The sequence below is a fragment of the Gorilla gorilla genome, chromosome 9 (assembly GCF_029281585.2).
Source record: "Gorilla gorilla gorilla isolate KB3781 chromosome 9, NHGRI_mGorGor1-v2.1_pri, whole genome shotgun sequence".
Taxonomy (NCBI): Eukaryota; Metazoa; Chordata; class Mammalia; order Primates; family Hominidae; genus Gorilla; species Gorilla gorilla.
In genome coordinates, this window is record NC_073233.2 from 134,373,558 (window position 1) to 134,393,663 (window position 20,106).

General features: G+C 54.0%; 2 protein-coding genes across 9 annotated transcripts in view; one reads left to right on the forward strand and one right to left on the reverse strand.

Moving 5' to 3' along the window:
• Positions 1-4,529, forward strand: part of ST3GAL4 (ST3 beta-galactoside alpha-2,3-sialyltransferase 4) — a 93,304-nt gene extending 88,775 nt beyond the window's left edge. For 2 of the 3 annotated variants that reach the window (XM_055356359.2, XM_063693665.1), the window contains exon 10: positions 4,338-4,529. In XM_055356359.2, coding sequence (XP_055212334.1) covers positions 4,338-4,430 — 93 coding nt within the window. In that variant the 3' untranslated portion in view covers positions 4,431-4,529. Of the gene's footprint in view, positions 1-4,119; positions 4,186-4,337 lie in introns of all 3 variants that reach the window. The other variant, XM_063693664.1, reaches the window with a different exon arrangement.
• KIRREL3 (kirre like nephrin family adhesion molecule 3) overlaps positions 1-20,106 on the reverse strand; it is a 585,001-nt gene that overhangs the window by 20,968 nt on the left and 543,927 nt on the right. For all 6 annotated transcript variants that reach the window (XM_031015910.3, XM_031015908.3, XM_031015909.3 and 3 more), the window contains 5 exons: positions 19,461-19,611; positions 12,643-12,748; positions 4,677-4,825; positions 2,458-2,585; positions 546-672 (listed from right to left, as the gene is read on the reverse strand). In XM_031015910.3, the coding sequence (XP_030871770.1) occupies positions 546-672; positions 2,458-2,585; positions 4,677-4,825; positions 12,643-12,748; positions 19,461-19,611 (661 nt within the window). The remainder of the gene's footprint in view (positions 1-545; positions 673-2,457; positions 2,586-4,676; positions 4,826-12,642; positions 12,749-19,460; positions 19,612-20,106) is intronic.

Sequence of the window (20,106 nt, forward strand, 5' to 3'; positions counted from 1 at the left end):
ACCAACAATGGTGAAACCCTGTCTCTACTAAAAATACAAAAATTAGCTGGGCGTAGTGGCACGTGCCTGTAGTCCCAGCTACTCAGGAGGGTGAGGTTGCAGTGAGCTGAGATTGTGCCACTGAATTCCAGTCTGGACAACAGAACGAGACTCCATCTCAAAAAACAAAAAACCAACAAAAAATTCTCACGGGCCAAGGCCATGGTGAGTGGATGAAAGGGTGGACACGTTGGCCGCCTAGTGACCTCTGATGCTTTTTTTCCTGGCCAGGATAAAATTCATCACCCACCACTCTTAGGGCTGAGACCCCTTCAAAGCTAACAAACAAAAAGAGAGGTGACTAGAAAACTACCCAGGCCCTTCCTCCCTCGGCCTGGGTCTGACAGGGAATCCAGGAGGTGGACCTAACTGCTGTCTACCCATAGTTGGAGGTGACAGCAAGCCCCAGAGCCAGTGACAGCTCCTTTGGGGCTATGCCTGGTGCCAAGATGCCTGAGGTCCTTCTTCCCTCCCTCAGGCCTGGCTCACCCCAGCGAGGGTCTTACCATTGACGGTCAGGGTCACCTCTCTCTCCCCGGCTCCCACACGGGGCACCACAGCCCGGCACACGTACTTGCCCGCGTCCTCCTGGCGCACGGATTTGAGGGTCAGGGTCTTCTCATTGCTCAGGACCTAGGAGAATTGGCAGGCTCAGACGCCAAGAGCAGGCGGAGGGGTGCGCTCTTGTCTCTGGGAACAAGGCAGCTGAGAGGCTGGCCTGGGGTAACTGACGCAGTCTCCGGCATCTCAGTAGGAAGCAAGGTGGGGAGGAAAGAGGCCAAAAGTTTCCTGGCCCAGACAATGCCTGTGGGCTGTACAGAGGAGACTCCACCAGCAGAGAGGCCGCCCCGTGTGACTGAGGATGTTACATCCCAGGCGCAGCCCTGTGGGCTGGGGGCATGTGGGGGCACATGTGCCGGAGGAGGGGGATGCCTGCCTGGGGACTTCCAGGTTTCCTCCTACAGGAACCTCCCTGTACCTGCGGTGGCTTCTCCTCTCCCAGGCTAGCCATGGGTGACATGATCCTACAGCTGAACTTCTCTGGGGGCTCCTGGAACTGTTTTCAGAGTCATTTTCAGGATCCCTTTGGGATATAGCTTGGAGTGATGAAAACAGGCTCTGGCATGAGCTTGGTCTGCGTTCGAATCCCGGCTCCAGCAGTGAACACCTGTGTCTCTCTGGTCAGTTACTTATCTTCTCAGATGCTCCCTTTCTATGTATGGAGCCTGCTAGGATAATGCAGTGTCTGCTACATAACAGGCCACACAAAGGTCGGTTTCCTTCTGGTCCCCCTGCTTCCCTACCCGGGGCTCTCCCTGTTCCTTCCTATGTGAGGACATCTGACAATCTCTTATGCACTGAAGAATATATACGTCTTAAAAGAGGAACACAAAGGCTGGACACGGTGGCTCATGCCTGTAATCCCAGCACTTTGGGAGGCCGAGGTGGGCGGATCACCTGAGGTTGGGAGTTTGAGACTAGTGTGACCAACATGGAGAAACCTTGTCTCTACTAAAAGTACAAAATCAGCTGGGCGTGGTGGCCCATACCCATAGTCCCAGCTACTCAGGAGGCTGAGGCAGGAGAATCTCTTGAACCCGGGAGGCGGAGTTTGTGGTGAGCCAAGATCACGCCGTTGCACTCCAGCCTGGGCAACAAGAGCAAAACTCCATCTCAAAAAAAAAAAAAAAAAAAAAAAAAAAGGAACACAGGAAAGTGAAGCCCAAGTCCAAGGCTAAGGGTGGCTTTATTTGGGGGAAGTTTAAAAGGCTCTTTCTTTTCTTTCTTTCTTTCTTTTTCTTCCTTTCTTCCTTTTTCTTCCTTTCTTCCTTTTTCTTTCTTTCTTTCTCTTTTTCTTTCTTTCTTCTTTCTTTCTCTTTCTTTTCTTTCTTTCTCTTTTCTTTCTTTCTTCTTTCTTTCTTTCTCTTTCTTTCTCTTTTCTTTCTTTCTTCTTTCTTCCTTTCTTTCTCTTTCTTTCTTCCTTTCTTCCTTTCTTTCTTTCTTCTTTTTTTTTCCCCCAAGGTCTTGCTACGTTGCCCAGGCTGGACTTAAACTCTTGAGCTCATGTGATCCTTCCACCTCAGCCTCCTGAGTAGCTGGGACTACAGGTGTGTACCACTGTGCCCACTTGAAAAGCCTTTCTAGTGCCTTCCCTCCCAGCACATTGGTGACCACCTACTTTTCTTATAAGGTTTAGGACAGGGCAAGAGTGCAATGGCTGAATGTGCTCAGGGTGGGACAGGCACATGGGGGTGCCTGGGTTCCCCCTCCTCTTTCTGGGATCTTTCTCCCTGTGGCTTACACTGGAGGCTGACTCCCCCAGTCTAATAGTGAGAGGGGCCTGGGCAGCAGTTCCTTCTTGCTCCACTGTCCCCGCCCCCTGCCAGGGGTGCCCCGAGGTCTGAGCTGCAGCCTCACCACTCCGGAGCCCCGCTTCATCCAGACGATGGTCAGGGATGGGTTGCCGGTCCAGGCGCAGCTGAAGATGGCATCAGAGCCCAGATCCACGAGCAAGGATTGGGGTTCTGTGGTCATCCGGGGCCCAACTGCGGTGCGAGGAAGAAGGAGACAGGTTCAGGTGGGTGGGGAGCTCTGGGATCCTCCTTGCTGCTGCCTCCTTTTCCCGCTAGACCTTGACCGGGGGGAGGCAGGCAGTGGGGTACTTGTGCCACCTCAGTCGCTTCCATTTTAGTCCTATGTCCGGGCGGGGTCTGGGATCTGGGAGTGGGACTCAGGAAGCAAGGAGGAGACCCCTCCCTGAGGCTTCGCCTCTCTTGGGCCCATGGAGGTGGTCGGCAGCGTGGGGCCTGGGAAGAAGGTGCTGGGGACCAGGTTCTGCCTGGATTTACCCCCAGGGCTCTCATCCCCTTCCCTCTGTCTGGATCACGCCGGGTGCTAGAAAGCTGCGGAAGCCCCTCCATCCCAGTGGCGGGCAGGGGCCCTCCTCCTGCCCTGGAAATCTGGGCTCTTGGGATCTTCATGCCTCTGTCTTCAAGCTAGCTGTCATCTCCTCCAGCCTCAGCCTTCGTGACCTGGAATCGAGTGACTGGTGCACCTCTGGGGTGGGATGGGGGCTCTGAGATGAAGGGTGATGGAGGCAGGTCTCTCGTGACCCACGCCTCCTCCCCCAGGGTTTCCCACCCGGTGCTCTCAGGCCACCCTCCTATTACAGCCGTTCCAGCCTCTGTGTCACCCCCATTGCAGTAGAGCAGCCCTGGGTTCCACTTCCGACCCCTCTCCTAAGCATTAAAGAGCTGAATGCAGGCTCCTCTCCACCTTCCCTAGCATGTCTGGAGCCTCCTGTAGACCAAGCTTGGTCTACACAGTGGGGGCCGTGGGGGGGTTCCAGGCCCAGGGTCCGACCGTGGCCAGGCAGGCCTCAGAGTGCCCCTTCCAGGGAGCAGACAGAGCCTGAAGCCTGGTGCCAGGAGACTGCGATTAGTCCCCTGATGTAAAAAGGGAGTAACAGCACTTTCTTCGGAGGCTTCAAGGGCGAGGGGGAGGGTCAGATTTTTTAAAGTTTGTAAAAGCAAGTTTAAAATTGTAAGGGGCAGTGCATGAGCTAAGGATGCTTGTTTTGAACACATCCAGCCAGCTAGTCCATGGCAGTGGGCTGCCTTGCTGTGGGTCCCTGCTGGACCTCCAGTGAATAAGAGGGAATGGGCAGGTGCGGTGGCTCATGCCTGTAATCCCAGCACTTTGGGAGGCAGAGGTGGGTAGATCACGCGGTCAGGAGATTGAGACCATCCTGGCCAACATGGTGAAACTGTCTCTACTAAAAATACAAAAATTATCTGGGTATGGTGGCAAGTGCCTGTAGTCCCAGCTACTCGAGAGGCTGAGGCAGGAGAATCTCTTGAACCAGGGAGTTGGAGGTTGCAGTGAGCAGAGATCTTGCCATTGCACTCCAGCCTGGCGGCAGAGTGAGACTGTCTCAAAAAAAAAAAGAAAAAGAAAAAGAAGGTATGTCCGTGAGTCCCCTCAGTGGAAGGCAGCAGAATGTGTGAATGGGCGATGGATTTGGTCATTGCCTGGGTTCAGTTCTCATTCGGCCACCTACTCCTCCATCTCCTCATTCAGATGATGAGAATAAATATCTACCCATGATGGCCTGCATGCTTGTGTCCCCTGTCAACCCTGCAATTCGTAAGTTGAAATCCTCACCCCTGTGGGATGGTAGTAGTAGCAGGAGCTTTGCAGGGGCGGGGGTTAGATCATGAGAGTGGAGCCCTCGTGATGAGATTAGTGCCCTTGGAATAAAGGCCCCAAGAGCTTGCTTCTCTCTTTCTCTCTGCCAGGGGATGCCGCAGCAAGAAGGCAGCTGCCTGCAAGCCAGGAAGAGAGTCCCCACCAGAACCCACCATGATGGCACCCTGATTTCAGCCATTTAAGCCACCGAGTCTATGGTAACGTGTCATAGCAGCCCCAGCCAAGACCCTGACTCATGGGGTCATGATAGGGATTGAAATAAACATGAAACAATGCACAAAGCAGCTTTTGTCGAGTGCAAACCATCCTACGCTCATGACGCATGAAGCTTGTGTTGTGTGCAATGAATCTAGCCCTGGTTTCTCCAGCTCTAAGCAGAAACCAGTGGATGCCTGCTCGCCTGGGGAAGCCTGCACCACTGCACTCACAGTAGACGTCAACCGTGCGGCTGAGGTTGGTGCTGCCCAGGGCGTTGGTCACCTCACAGGAGACGGGCTCTGAGAAGTACGTGTAGTCCACTGTGGTCCTGTACACCTCTCCAGATGCCTCCTTGATGATCTGGCCCCGCTTGGCCCACCTGCAACAAAGGCCAGGGGCTGATGTGGGCCTTGAGTGGCAAGGCCAACCCTCTGGGAGCTGGACGCATCCATCCCATGGAAAAATGAGGCCTGGGTTGCGTGGCAAGTGGGGAGTCCTCTGGGGTCCGTCAAGGGGAATCTTCACAGAGGGGCTACTTCAAGGGCTCAGAAAGAGTTGGTTTTGCTCCCACCCAGGTGGTTGTGAAGGCAGTGGGCTTTGGTTTGTGGTCACCAGGCAGTCAGTGGCACTCAACAAGTGGGTTATTCTGGAGGGGGTGAGTTGATTACTCGGCTGGTCAGCCCATCTGCTGGCTAGACGATGGAAAATCCAACTGTCAGTGGGCAGACAGCTCACTGTCCTGCTCTGAGCTGGATCATGGGCCCCTTTGGAAAAGAAGGAGGCCAAGTCCATGACCTCAGAGGCCAGGGTCAAACGGAGCATGCCCATACATGCATGCTCATACGTGTGCACGAGCACACACACACACACACACTGACAAGGCAAGAAGCTGTAGGAGAGGTATGCTGTAGGGGCTCCATCTCCCGTCCAAACAGTGGAATACTAATACCCATCAGGAGGAGTGGCATGAGCGAGTAGCCCTGGCTGCCCCTCTCTTTCCTCTCGATAAGCTCTCAGCTCTCCTGTTCTGTTCTGCCTCCTGCTTCCATGGGGTTCTGCATGGTGTCTCCTCGCCCCAGAAAGTCCTCCTAGTTTCCCCGGATGGCACTTGCTCTTCTTGCTGCCTGGCCTCTGCCCTTGCAGCCTGGCTTTGCTCCTCTGAGGCAATGGCTCCATCAGCACTGGCTTGGTGAGGGGATGTGAGTCGGAAGTCTCTTTTGTCGACCAATCGGTACCACACAATAGGGGAGGACAGGAGGCCTCTGGCTTGCTTTGGATCTGGCTCTGGGGCAGTGATCCCTGTGTTGGACCAGTGACCCAGCAGCCTGCTGTGTGCAGAAAGCAACGGAGCCTCACAGGGGTGTATGTGTATACACATGTATGTGTGTGCATGTGTGTGTTCATGTGAATGTGTGCATGCATGTGTGCACACGTGCATATGAATATGCATGAGTGTGCCTGTGTGTGCATGTGTGAGCATATGCGTGTGTGCATGTGTGAGTGTGCCCATGTGCACGTGTGCATGTGTGAGTGTGGGCATGTGTGTGTCCATGTGCATGTGTGCATGTGTGAGTGTGCATGTGTGAGTGTGTGCATGTGTGAGTGTGGGCATGTATGTGTCCATGTGTATGTGTGCATGTGTGAGTGTGTGAATGTGTGCATGTGTGAGTGTGGGTGTGTGTGCATGTGTGTGGGTGTGTGTGCATGTATGAGCATGTGCATCTGCATGTGTGTGCCTGTGTGTCAATGTGCATGTGTGCATGTGCGCATGTGCATGTCTGCATGTGTGTGTCCATGGGCATGTGCGAGCATGTGCATGTGTGTGTGCATGAGTGTGTGTGTGTGTCCATGTGCATGGTGCGTGTGTGGTACGTGCATGTGCGAGTTTGTGCATGTGTGAATGTGGGCATGTGTGAGTGTGGGCATGTGTGACTGTGTGCATGTGTGAGGGTGTGCATCTGTGCATGTGTGTGAGTCTGCATGTGAAAGTGTGGGCATATGTGTGTATGTGTGTATAGATGTGTGAGCATGTGCACGTGTGTGCATGTGTGCATGTGTGTATGTGTGTGTCCACGTGCATGTGTGCATGTGCATGTGTGTTCATGTGCATGTGTGCATGTTCATGTCTGCGTGCGTGCGCGTGCATGAGCACGTGCATGTGTGCATGTGTGTGCATATGTGTCCATGTGTGAGCGTGTGCATGTGTGCATGTGTATGTGCATATGTGTTCATGTGTGTGCATGTGTGAGCATGTGCATGTGTATGTCTGTGTGCATGTGTCCGTGTGAGTGTGTGCATATGTGAGCATGAGCATGTGTGCATGTGTGTCCATGTGCATGTATGCATGTGTCCATGTGCATGTGTGCATGTGTGTGTTCATGCGCACATGTGCGTGTGTGTGCATGTGTGAGTGTGGGCATGTGCGTGTGTGCATGTGCATGTGTATGCATGTGTGTGGGTGTGTGTGTCCACGTGCATGTGTGCATGTGAGTGTGTACATGTGTGGATTGTGTGCATGCACATGTGCGCATGTGTTTGTGTGCATGTCTGTGTCCATGTGCATGTGTGCAAGTACGTGTGTGTCTATGTGCACGTGTCTATGTGCATGTATGAGCATGTGCATGTATGAGCGTGTGCATGTGTCCATGTGCATGCGTGCGTGTGTGCATGTGCATGCATGTGTGTGCATGTGTGCACGTGTGTCCATGTACATGTGTGCATGTGTGTGGGCGTGTGTGCATGTGTGAGCGTGTCATGTGTCAATGTGCATGTATGCATGTGTGTGCATGTGTCCATGTGCATGTGTACATGTGTGAGCACGTGCATGTGTGCATGTGAGTATGTGCATGTGTGTGCATGTGTGCATGTGTCCATGTGCGTGTGTGCATGTGTGTGTGCATGAGCATGTGTGAGTGCATGTGTAAATGTGGGCACGTGTGAATGTGTGCATGTGTGAATGTGGCCGTGTGTGTGCATGTGTGTGCATGTGTGGGTGTGTGTATGCATGTTACATGTGTGAGCATGTGTGCATGTGCTTGTGTGTCCATGTGCATGTGTGCGTGTGTGCGTATGTGTGCGTGCATGTGTGTGCATGTGGTTGTGTGCATTAGTGAGTGTGTGCATGTGTGAGCGTGTGCATGTGTGTGCATATGTGAGTGTGACCATGTGTGAGCGTGTGCATGTGTGTGCATATGTGAGTGTGACCATGTGTGAGCGTGTGCATGTGTGAACGTGTGCATGTGTGTGCATGTGCATGTGTGCATTGTGTGCATGTGTGATCGTGTGCATGTGTGCATGTGTGTGTCCATGTGCATGCGCATGTGTGGGCATGTGCATGTGTGTGCATGTGTTTGCATGTGTGTGTCCATTTGTGAGTGGGTGCACGTGTGAGCGTGTGCATGTGTGTGCACATATGTGTGACCATGTGTGTGTATGCATGTGAGCGTGTGCATGTGTACATGTGTGATCATGTGCATATGTGCATGTGTGTGTGCATGTGTGAGCGTGTGCATGTGTGCATGTGTGAGCGTGTGCATGTGTGCATGTGTGGGCGTGTGCATGTGTGAGCATGTGCATATGCATGTGAAGTTGGGGGCTTCCTTACGGATCTCCAGGGAGAGAGAGTTCTCCGTTTCCCCTGGATTAATCCTATTCTGATCCACATTCTTTTTTTTGAAACCACGGAACTTCCCTTCAGGCTGTTACAGTTGAAGTGTCTATGGGGAGTTTGTCTTTCCAGAGCTGCAGAGGCTTGTTGCCTCCAGAAGCGTCACCCCACAGCCACTGCTCCCTGGAACTGCAGTGTCTCTGCTCCCCTGCTTTGCCTCCCCTTTATCTTATTCCTGGAGCCTTTCCTGGCACCACAGACGCTGTCTCCTGCCCTTCCCTCCATTAGCTTCTTGCCTCCATCTGACGCATCCAGCCCCGAGAGACGACTGTTTCTTGGCATCAGACAGAACACCTAGGCTGGCACCAAGCAGTTGTTATTGCAAATTAATATTGGGTAATTATTAAGAACACAATTAATAATAACAACTGTAGTTTAACAACAGAGCAAACCATAGCTCCCTTAGAGCTTAAGGAGCTTCCCAACAAACCATTATGAGTTATTCGTGTGTCGTTTCAATCTCCTAACTTTGATTTAATGACCAGACTTAAAAGAGTCAGGCCGGCCCCTGCCTGCGGCAAATGAATTCAGTTCCAGGCACAGCTGGGGAAGTGTGTCCAGCCCCGCAGTTCCTTTTACCCTGCTGAGGCGAGGGGGCCAGGTGGTGGACGCAGCGTGAGGCCAGGCGGGCAGCTGGCTGGGCTGGGAAGGCAGGGAGCCCTGGCTGCTCACAGCTGTGGGTGCCGGGCTGGGGCTGGAGGGTTTGGGCCCAGGTGATTGGGGCAAGCATGTGTCTTCCTCAGGGCTTCCTGGAGAAGCTCTCGCCTCTCCTCTCCTTCCAGGGCCCCTCACCAGGAGCATCACGGAGGGTGGAAGCCCCACCTGCTTGGCCCCAAGTAATCAGCAGAACTGCTGCTGGCTCCGGGAGCCAAGGTTCCCTGCCCTCCCTGTCCTCTCCTCTCATGGTGAGGGAGCCAGAGAAGGAAGAGGACCGGAGCCGCTGTCGGGGCTGGGTCCGCAGGAGCCCAAGCCAGGTCTTTTGGGGAGGTGCCTCTGGACCCGACAGAGCCCCCAGCTCACATCCCGCCCAGCCGGTCTTTCTTCCCCTCCTGCACTGAAAAACCCTCTGAGAGGTCTCTGCCAAAAGCACAGACACTCAAACCACTGCATCCACGCAGCTGGCCAAGGATCCAGGCCAAGAGCTAAAGAGTGAGTCTCGCCCCACCCTCTTCGTGCCTCTCCTGATTTTGGTGCAGTTTCTTCTTCCCTGTCCTTCCTCTTTGTCTCCTCCCCTCTCCCCACCCACCTCCCCCAACTCACTGTTGCTTCCCCACCTCCCCCAGCCCCTCTGAAAGTGGAGTCAGCTTAAGCCTCTCCCAATCAATGTCTAATTTGGTCTGAACAAATGTAAGAGGATTAATTATTTATATCACAGAATCAGGGGGGCTGGCGTGTCACAGCCGCCAGGTTGTCCTCAAATAGACCAAGGTTTCATCTCGTGTGGGGGGGCCACATCCCGCTATCTGCTGGGGAACACTGAGAGACTCTCAGAGGAAAGGGCCCCAAAGCACTTTGGGCTCCTGGTCCCTAGGAGCATGTGCAGTGACATCCCCATGCCACCCAGGCCTTCTTTCCAGGCACTGGGATGGAGGATGGCGTTATCTCTAGTTTCAGAGATGACAGCCTCTTAGTGAGAGCAGGGAGGAAGCTATCAAGATGAATGAAAGTAAAGAAACAAAGTTTCCTGTAATCTTGTCAGTTAGGGAAAATCAATGTACTTATGTGATGAGATTTGCTTACGGCTTTTCTTCTTGGATCCCAACATTGCCTCTGAACACCTGGCTGCTTGGTGAGACCTTGCTGGAGTGAAGGGGCTGAGCGAGTGTGGGTGGGTGCAGGTGCCCACCACCTCCCCTCTCTGTGGCCCCTCCGCCTCCTCCCTTCCCAGGCCACTCTGGCTCTCTGGCATTAACCTGGGGGCCGGAGGGGCTCCCTGAAAGCCTCTGGAGTCCTGGAGGGAGATGACCCCTCAGTGAGGTGTTTTCAGGGCCCTTCACTAATCAGAAGGCCACGAGGGAAGGTGACCAGGAAGAACTAGTGAGTCTCTGCAGGGCACCCTGCCCTCCCTGCCCCTCCCAGCTCCTGCTTGGTATAGGAGGGGCCAGCTGTGATACTGTGAGCTCCAGGGGAGTATGAAAGGGAGGACCCACAGGCCACCTGTAGCCTAGGGAAGCCCGCGTGTTCTCTGCTTGTTCATTAACTTTTCAGCTTGCAAAAAACAAACTTCGGAATTACAGAAAAGTTGCAAGAATAGTCCCATTAACTGCCACCCTCCCATCGCCCGGATTCACCAGTTGTTAACATTTTCTCATACGTGCTTTGCAGTGACCTCTCCTCTCCTCCCACCTTCTTCTCTTTCCTATTATTGCTGTTCTGCTTTTTTGAGGTTGGTGACCCTGGGAATCAGGCCCAACACTTGGTTTCCTGGGTGTTTGCTGTCTGGGTCAGTAGGCAGGTGTGGGTGGGGGAGGCAGGCCTGGGGGTGGAGGGGTCAGGTCCCAGGGCGTGCAGCCCTGCTGTCCGCCCAGCCTACCCATCACTAGGACCCCAGGTGACCAGAGCCTGGCAGTGAGGAGAAACGAAAGTCGAAAGTTGTGTCCTGGTCTCTGGGGTGCCCAACAGGCATTCTAAGGGTGGCTGTGAGGGTGAATAGGGGTGCTTGCCAGGTGGTCTGTGGGTGTGAAGGGCTGCCCTGGGAAGCTAGCATGACAGGTATTTTCTGGGCATGTTGTACCTGGTGTTTAGGGACCAGGAGCAGAGACCTGGGAGCAGACAGAGGAGAGAAGCTGAACTTGTATGGAGAAACCCAGGCCTGGCAGGTGCAGCGTGGAAGCCTAGGGCCAGGGAGTCTCAATGGGTGCCTCTCCTGTATCTTCAGTGGCTTCTGAATAGATGCCAGACCACAGCCAAACCAGACTTGCCCCCTGGACCTGGCTGGACCCACATGATTCTGGGGAGCCTGGACTCCTCGGCTTAGAAGGGACCCTGGAGGTCATCTGTTCTTTCTTCTGACTCTAGTCAAGCAAATGGTTAAATTGGACAGGACAAATGGGTTTCATCCTATTTAAAAATATCCTTGGGGATAGGAACTCTGGGCTCTGCCTGGGTTTCTGACTGCAGTGCTGCTTAATTATGCACTCTGCAGGGAGCACCTCCTCATGTCCAACCTGAATCCCTGGCTGTCCCTGTGGTCCATTTCCTTCCATTCTGCCCGTGGGGGCCACACTGGCTCTTGTCTTCCCTGTTCTCCATTCCCCCAGGCTGGCTTATTTCCTAGGCTGGGACCATTAACATCCTTGGCCTTTGCAGATGCTGCAGCTTAATGGCCGAGATCAATGGCAGAGGTGACACCTGGGCTCCACCACCAAGCCTGGTCTGGTGGAAAGAGACCAGGCTGAGTCAGGGCCATGGCAAGTTCCACGTGGCACCCAAAAGGAGGTGAGTCTGCCCTTGAGTGCCTCCAAGGTCACTTAGTCTCCTAGAGTCTTGTGCAGTGACAGTGCCCAGGCAGAAAAGCGCCCAGAGGAAGCGTGTGTTTATTGGATCAGTCAGACACATCTAAGGAGCATGTGGTTTATGCCATGTGCTGTGCTGCATGCTGAGAGCCATCAGTGACTAAATTGCAGTTCCTGCCTTCAAGAAGCTCTGTCACAAGGCAGAAACAAGTAAAACAAAAACAGTGATGCTTTGGCCGGGCGCGGTGGCTCATGCCTGTAATCCCAGCACTTTGGGAGGCTGGGATCCCAAAGTGGATCCCTCGTGGATCACGAGGTCAGGAGATCGAGACCATCCTGGCTAACACAGTGAAACCCTGTCTCTACTAAAAATACAAAAAAAAAAAAAATTAGCTGGGCGTGGTGGCGGGCGCCTGTAGTCCCAGCTACTTGGGAGGCTGAGGCGGGAGAATGGCGTGAACCCAGGAGGCAGAGCTTGCCAGTGAGCTGAGATCACGCCACTGCACTCCAGCCTGGGTGACAGAGCGAGACTCTGTCTCAAAACAAACAAACAAACCAAACAGTGGTGCTTTTATCCGTGTTGTGAGCTAGAGACACACAGGGGCCATGAGTATATGTGATCCCGGATGCTCACTGGACTGGGCCGGGGCCCAGACATCCTGATCTACCCAGGTGAACCAGTTTGATGGGCACAAGACTAGAATGGAGGTTCTGATCTTGCTGCTTCTCCTGGTTGTTCTGTTTTTTTTTTTTTTTTTGTTTTCGTTTTTTTTTTTTTTTTTTCCTGAGCCTTTTCCCCATGTTTGGAGTGTGGAATAATCAGGCTATTCAAGCAGAAGGCGTGAGTCCTGCTTCCTCCAGTGGAAGAGGGCGCGTGCACGCACAGAGGAGAGGAAGGGTCCACACGGCTAGCAGGCAGGCGGGTGCAAGAGGAAGGGAAGAAGGCTACTGGACACGTGATGTGGACTAGGCACACACTGCGGCCATGCTGAGGACCCTAAGTGACATCCCATGTGAGAGGCACGGGGGTGGGGGCCAGTGGCCAGGCCGGGCCCCCTCAGCAGTGACTCTCACCTGTACTGGGTGACAGCTGGGTTGGCCTTTGCAGAGCAGTGGAAAGTGACGACGTTGTCCTCTAGCACTGGCTGTGGCTCCACCGAGAGGTTGACCAGTGGGGGGTCTGCAGGGAGAGGAGAGTCACTTATAGACCGGAGAAAGAATGGGGGCAGGGAGATCCTGGGCGACATGGAGGATACAGCCAGAGACTCCACCACCCAGGGACCCTCAGAGCAGCCCCCGCCCTGGTGGTCTCCAGGAAGCTGGGGGCTCCATGGGAGGTGCCTGCTTCAGACAGTCCTGGAGGTGGGAACAGGGCCTCCCCGTGGACTTGGGGCCTGGCGTGGACACGAACCCCGAGCCAGGAAGCCTCAGGCTTGGGCCCAGGGGTTTCCCATCCTCCAACTTTTGGGCTGAACAAAATACTCCAGGAAGGAGAGGTGGGAAGAGGGGTGCAGGGCAGAGAGGGGCGCGTGGACACTCAGTCTCACTTCAGTGCAGACTGTCTTTGAAATGTCTGTTTATTATCTCTTTTCCGTAAAGGTTCTGGGGCATTTGTTAACTTGAAAGCAGCATTTACACCCTTTCATCAGCCTAATCATCTCCACTCAGTCCTGGCTGGTGGCGCACGGCCTCAGCCTCCCAGGCCGGGGCTCGCTTCCTCATTTGACATGATAAGAAGCCAGGCTCTGAAGTGCTAAATGGTGGGAAGGGGAGGAGACAGAAAGTCACGGAGAGAAAGAGGCAAGGAGACAAGAACCAGAGACACAGAGACACACAGAAACACACAGAAGGGACCGGAGGCTGACAGCAAGACGTACACAGAGGAGACACATGGAGACCACAGAGGAAGAGAGATTGTGTGTGTGTGTGTATGTGTGTGTATGCGTGTGTATATGCATGTGTGTGTATGTGTGTATGCATGTGTGTATGTGTATGTGTATGCATATGTGTATGTGTGTATGTGTGTGTATGTATGTCTCTGTGTGTATGCATGTGTGTATGTGTATATGCATGTATGCGTGTGTGTACGTATGTCTCTCTGTGTGTATATATGTGTATGCATGTGTATGTGTGTATGCGTGTGTATGTATGTGTGTCTATGCGTGTGTGTATGTGTATGAGTGTGTATGCGTGCGTATATGTGTGTATGCTTGTGTGTATGTATGTATGCGTGTGTGTATGTGTATGTGTGTATATGTGTGTGTGTAGAGTGAGAGAGAGAGAGACAAAGATGAGGAAGTGACAGGGACAGGGAGAGACATGGGCAGAGAGACAGAAAGACACACACATAGAAATTGAGAAGTGCAGAAAAAGGGTGAGAAAAAGAGAAATCTAGAGAAGCAGAGGGCAGAGTGATGGAGAGATGGAGAGACTGACCTGTTTGCAGAGACTGTGAATCAGACAAGGATTTCAGACCAAAAGCAGAAAAGGCCATGGAGACCCGGCACATAGGGCCCGACAATGACAGGGTGTTAGAGAGAAAGACCAAGTCAAACAACGAGGAAAAGAGATAGGAAGGAGGAGCAGACGCTGCAGGATGGAAAGATGGAAACAGCTTGAGGGGGCTGCAGCAGAGAGACAGAGAGGTGGGAAGGGCTTCCATCAGCCTGGCCCTGCCCAGCTCAGAGGCAGCTGGCTCTGGATCCTCTCCAGAGGCTGGTGTCACCCCCGCTGCTGGGATCCTGGTGGCCCCCAGGCCTTGGCACCCCCGGGGCATCCACATGCCGAGGGATGGGGGATAACGAGCCAGTTCCCATCCTTTTTCCCTGTCATGGCCCAGAAGTCTGGCTGAGTTGAGTGGGCAGCCCAGGACCTCGTCCCCATGGACAGGCTGGGCCCTGGGTTGCATCTTCTGGGTCAGTCCCCACCAACAAGCAGAGCAAATTGCTGGAAAGTCACGAGGACTTCTAGGGGTCCAGCCCATTTCCAAAAAAAGAAGTAAAGAAGCCAGTTTCTCAGAGGCAATGAGGAAAAATGCTGGTCTCTCTCGGTCCCCATGGGGGCACCACAAAGGGAGCAAGGCCCCAGCTGGCCCAGTTGGTCTGGGCTCTGGTTGGGACTATGGTGGGGTCCTGAGACCCTCAGAGAGTCATACACTCTGCCTCTCAGCTGCAGACCGAGCCGGCCTTACCCTGGAGTTGGGATCACATAACTGCTCAGCTGCCCTCTTCCTGCTGGTGCCCAAGAGGACCCTGCCTCCCTGCCTAGTGCCAGGCACAGGAGCTGGCCTGGGAGATGGCCCCAGGGGCTGTGCTGGTGTCTGCAGGCACTGGGGAGAGAACTCTTGTTTTCTGAGTAGCAGGTGGCTGTGCTGGGGAGCCTGTTCTCCCACATTTTCCCTAGTTCCGGATGGGGGACCACAAATCCAGGAAACCTCTGCTCCTGGTGCGGTCGGCCTGCCTGCCTTTTGTGGGGAATTACAAGGGAAGTGCCCTCACTTGTGATCTCAATCCCAGTTGTAAGGCATAATTCAAGTGGTCACAAAGATGGGGTGACAAGGAATAGCCACGAGAACTCTCCTCCCACCCCCAGAACCCCATGGCCTCTCCTCGAAGCTGCACCCTAGCTTCCAGGGCAAGGCTGAATCAGGAGTTCCAGCCCTCTTTCCATGCAGGGCTGGCTGGCTGATCCGGGCGTCCGTGGGACCCTACCTAGAGAACATGGACACCCAGGGAGGAGCCTGCATCTTGCCGTGGATTGGAGAAGCGGCGGTGGGGCAGAGGAGCTTGGGAATCGCCACCTGGATCCAAACGCATTGCTGGCCCGTGCCCTCGCATTATAAAGGCCAACACTGGGACATGAGTACCCACCCCAAGTCTGGTTTGAGGAGGTGAGTGCCAGTCCCATAGACTCAAGGACCCGCCACAGAACTTGGGGGGCTGTTCCAGGAGGCCCTTCCCTCACCTGGGGGTCTCTTCTAAAGTGATGAGGTCTGAGAGGCAGGGAGGTGGGGCACACAACTGCTGTAGGACCTTCCTGCTGCCCGATGCCTCATCACGCCCCTGCCATGATCAGCTCACTCGTGAGGCTGCTCTCCTGCACTTTCCCTTCCTCTTAGCATCGTCTTTGGTGACCACCTGCCCCGAAGCGATTCACAAGGGTTCCACACTCACTGGCCTTATCTGCACCTCCACCCCAAGACCAGAGGTGCCCAAGCTTCTTTCTCCACTTCTGCTGGTGTACAGAATATACATTTTCAGGAGTCTGCCAAGCTCCAGAGGTATAAATAGTTTATGTCATATCCAACTATTAAACATGATTTTAATCTCGCTTGTGATGTCGGCAGCATAACTTGCAGGAGGGCAGCTTTGATGTAGCTGGTGGAACTGAGATCACATTGAACAGATGTTACAGCTGAGAGTCTGTTAGTGTTTCCATCCGCCCGTGTGTGCGTGTGTCCATGTGTGTGTGTGTTTCAGGGGAAGTATTACATGGAGGAGAGGGTGGGAAAAGAGAGAATCTTCATGACTCAGTGATTTTGTAGCTCATTCATTTGAAACTTGGCAGCTGGACACAGAGTCCAGATGTGGTGAGGCTTTGGGGGTGTTAAGCTTTCTCTCCCATTACTCAATCTGAGGGCTTTGTCTTCCGTTGGGTAACATATGAAGACCAAGAGAAACAAACAACAAATGTGCTTTTGCTGAGTTTGGATGCTTCTTGGTTGACTGAGAAAATGAGCAGGTTCACAAAGGCAGCTCTGATGCAGCCCATGGTGTCCTTAGTAAACAGTTGGATGCTGACTGAATGAACAAACGAATAAATGGAGGAGGAGCAGGAGCAGGAGGAGGGGGAAGGAGGGAGGGAGTGGGTGGAGAACGTGTGCTTTGCTTGGCAAGCACATATAAGCACCTTCAGGCTAGGGGCGGTGAGCGCAGGGACAAATGGATGAAGATCCCTTGCCTGTTAGGGCTGTGGGGACACCTGATGAGGGGCAGCACTCACCTATGGCTCTGCGTCCTGACAGCAGCTGGTAGGTGTGGGGCACTCACAACGTGTCAGACACTGCGCTAGGGGCTTGACAGGAAGGATTTCATTTAATCCTCACTGCAACCTTAGGAGGTAAGCATGATTACTTCCATGTACAGAGAAGGAAATCGGGGCACAAGGAGGTTAACTAACCGGTTCAGTGCCACTCAGTAGGTGGCAGAGAGTTCAAAGCAGGAAGAATACTGTGGCCTTCACCACTACCCAGTACTGCCTTGGACGAGGCTGGTCTGGGAAACTGGGCTGCTGGGCCCCAAGTGTCACTCTGACCTCATTCTGATGCCTCCTAAGGTGGCTGAGATGTCCTTGGAGAGGAAGCCAGAAAGGGCCCAGAGGCCTGGCAAGACCCAGTGTCCTCTGGATGCAGACTGTCACCTGCACCCTGTTGAATGATCTTCTGTGGGCATGAGTGCAGAAGGCCGGGTGGGCTGTGGTTAGGAGGGCGAGTTTCCCGTTGCCTGGAGAGGTTCTCCTGGGGTAATGCCTGGAGCAGGAAACTGCTTCTTCCCACCTCTCCCTGCCAGGACCTACGCTGCTGTCGCAGGGGGCCAGCTAGATTGTCGCTTTTGTCCAGGAGTCTGTAACATTTTGTACAGGCCTTCTGATCAGGTTGGGGACAGGCTGGGGAAGAAGGGAGGGTGGTGGTGGTGGCAGTGCATCGAATGGCAGCCTGGAAGTAGGAAGCTTGGATGCTCTGTGTCTCCCGCCCTCTCCCCCTTCCTGATTTGGATTGCATCTGGACAGAGAGCTCTGATCCGTGGCCAGTCCTCGGGCAAGAAGGGGCCTTGGATGTCTTTTGGCCAAATCAGACAAGGAACCAGAGTCCCCTAGGGTGATGTGACAGGCGTAGGCCCAGCCCACCCATGGGTGGTGGAGCCGTCGTGGATGCTGGACTGCCTGGCTTTGCAGCATCTCACCTTTTCCAGTGGGGCTTACTGCTCCATGTGGCTGCTCACCACACAGGAGGAGGCGGTGCTCAGACCCAGGACCCAGGCCAGGGCCAGGGCCAGGGCCAGTGAAGGGGAAGAGCCGAGGGTCAGAGATTAAGGAGGCCTGGCCTCACTTTCAGGGCCAGCCCTCCTTGCATTGTGTGCCCCAGGGCCTCCTTCAGTCACCCTAGCTCTAGGCTTGGCCAGAGCTCCGCGGCCCTGGCTCCTTGTGAATGAGGATGCCAGAAGGCTCCTTGGTACAGGGGTATGTCGGGGGTTGTAGGGGGGACAGAGATGTTTGTTAATAGCTGGTGGCAAGACAGTGAAGATAAAGTCCCCCCCTGCCCCAAGAACTCAGCCTTTGTGTGTGGGTGTCTTGAGCCTACCTGAGGTTTTCAACCATTTCTTCTGCCCTCTGGAATCTAAATGGTGTCTGTCAGGATTCTAGACACTGGCTGGGAGCTTCTTCTCTCAGCTGCCAAGATGAGCTCTCAGAACCTTAAGACCTGGACCCCATCTGTGGACTCCAGGTCCCTGGAGAGACACTCGGAGCCCAGAATCCAGAAGGCTTAGAGAAATCAGGGCTGTTAGGAAGTGTTTTTAAATGCACTTGCTTTAAAATGAGTAAAAGGCTAAGGAGGACACGAATGCCAGCCTGCAGCTCCAGCCTTGAAATTCAGAGCCCAGGACAGAAGCAGCCACCCGCTTGTAGTAGCGTTATGCTTGGCAGGAGGGAGGGGATCTCAGAGGAGAGAAGTCCACTTTTGAGTCCTGACTCTTTAAACTGAACTAATCCAGTCCTGAGAGGAAGGCCCCTGGAACACCTTGCTGAGCTCTTCTTGGTTCTGGGGCTGACAGGCACCTTAGGGAGACTTTTAGGAGACTTTCAGGGGTCTCTGTTAGGTGGTTGTGGGATGCGATGCTGGTGGAGCCCTGAAGCATCATAATTGTCAACATTAATCCTAACACGGGCCACCGAGGGCTGGCTGGGCAGGAGCGTGGAGAGGATGTTACCAGGGTGGGCTCTGGAAATCTATGCTACCTAAGTGGTCTTGGGCAAGTTAATCACCCTTTCGGTGCCTCAGTTTCCCACGGTAGGGACCACAGTCGCACCTTCTCCAAACAGTTGTTGTAAAGATTAAATAAGGCCAGGCGAAGTGGCTCACATCTGTAATCCCAGCACTTTAGGAGGCCAAGGCGGGCGGATCACTTGAGGTCAGGAGTTTGAGACCAGCTTGGCCAATATGGTGAAACCCCATATCTACTAAAGATACACAGATTAGCTGGGTGTAGTGATGGATGCCTGTCATCCCAGCTACTCAGGCAGGCTGAGGCAGGAGAATCGCTTGAACCTGGGCAGCAGAGGTTGCAGTGAGCCGAGATTGCGTCACTACACTCCAGCCTGGGCAACAGAGCGAGACTCTGTCTCAAAAGAATTAAAAAAAGATTAAATGAGATAATACATGTAGATTTCCTTCTTCTTGTCCCCTTGATCAACCCTTCCCTGAGAGTGGCTGGTGCACCCTCTCCAGAGCAGAGCGCTGCTTGCTGATTCTGGAGCCTGGGGACCCTTCAAATACCAGCATCTCCACTCAGACTTCCCCTCCAACAGAGGGGCCACCGCCTAGGCCAGCAGAGGCAGCAGCTGACTGTATTTATTGGTGTGAAAGTCCCACCTTGTACAGGTGTTGAAATGTGGCCTGAAGATGTCCTTTGCAAAAGACCCTCATCTGTGAGGTTGCATCTCATGACAGTAAGGAAGACAAGATGGTCCTTCTTGTCCGTATCTACAAGCTGGCCAATCCACAGAGCTGCCTGACCCATTTCCTGCTATCAGATGGGCCAGGCTATGGTCAGGGTTGCTGGGTGTTTCACCCTGGGCCTGGCAGGGCTGGGTTGGGGGAGGGGGTGGGTACTCACGCTGGATGTCAATGGTGACCGACGTCTCCTTTCCTCCGGGGATGGCTTTGTTGGTGGCACGACACACGATGCTCTGGCCATTCTCCACGTCACCAGGGGAGATGAAGAGGGTGCTGACGATGCTCTCCCGCTTGCCGTCCCGAAGCAGGGTCTTGGGAGAAGGGGAGAGGGGAGAGAAAGCTCCATGTTGCTTGGCTGGGGTGGCCAGCCTGGGTTGGGGGTGAACGAGCACCAGCTTAGACAGAAGGGGGAGCTGTGGATGGAGGGGTTCAGCTTAGGAGACCTGGGCTGCCCATGTCTACGCAGAGCTTGGGGGTTACCCCTGGCTCCCTGGCCTGGCTAAGTGCTGGGCTGTGGAAGGAAAAAGGAACTAGACAGTTTTCCATCATGTGAAAATTAGCCTGGATTCACATGCTAAAAGCACAAAAGAAACCAGGATAGGTTTCATGGAAACCAGGCTTCAGGGAGGTCCCATGTTGAAATGAACTCACATCTTTTTGCCTCTTGTGCTTGAGTGACAGTCTCAGGCTCTGTAGGAAGCAACGAGATGGTTTGCAACCAGCAGGGACTGTGGCCCCTGAACGGGGACAGTCTGCAGAGGGGGCACAGTTTGGGGAATGGGAGTCAGAGTGGGTGGGGATATGGG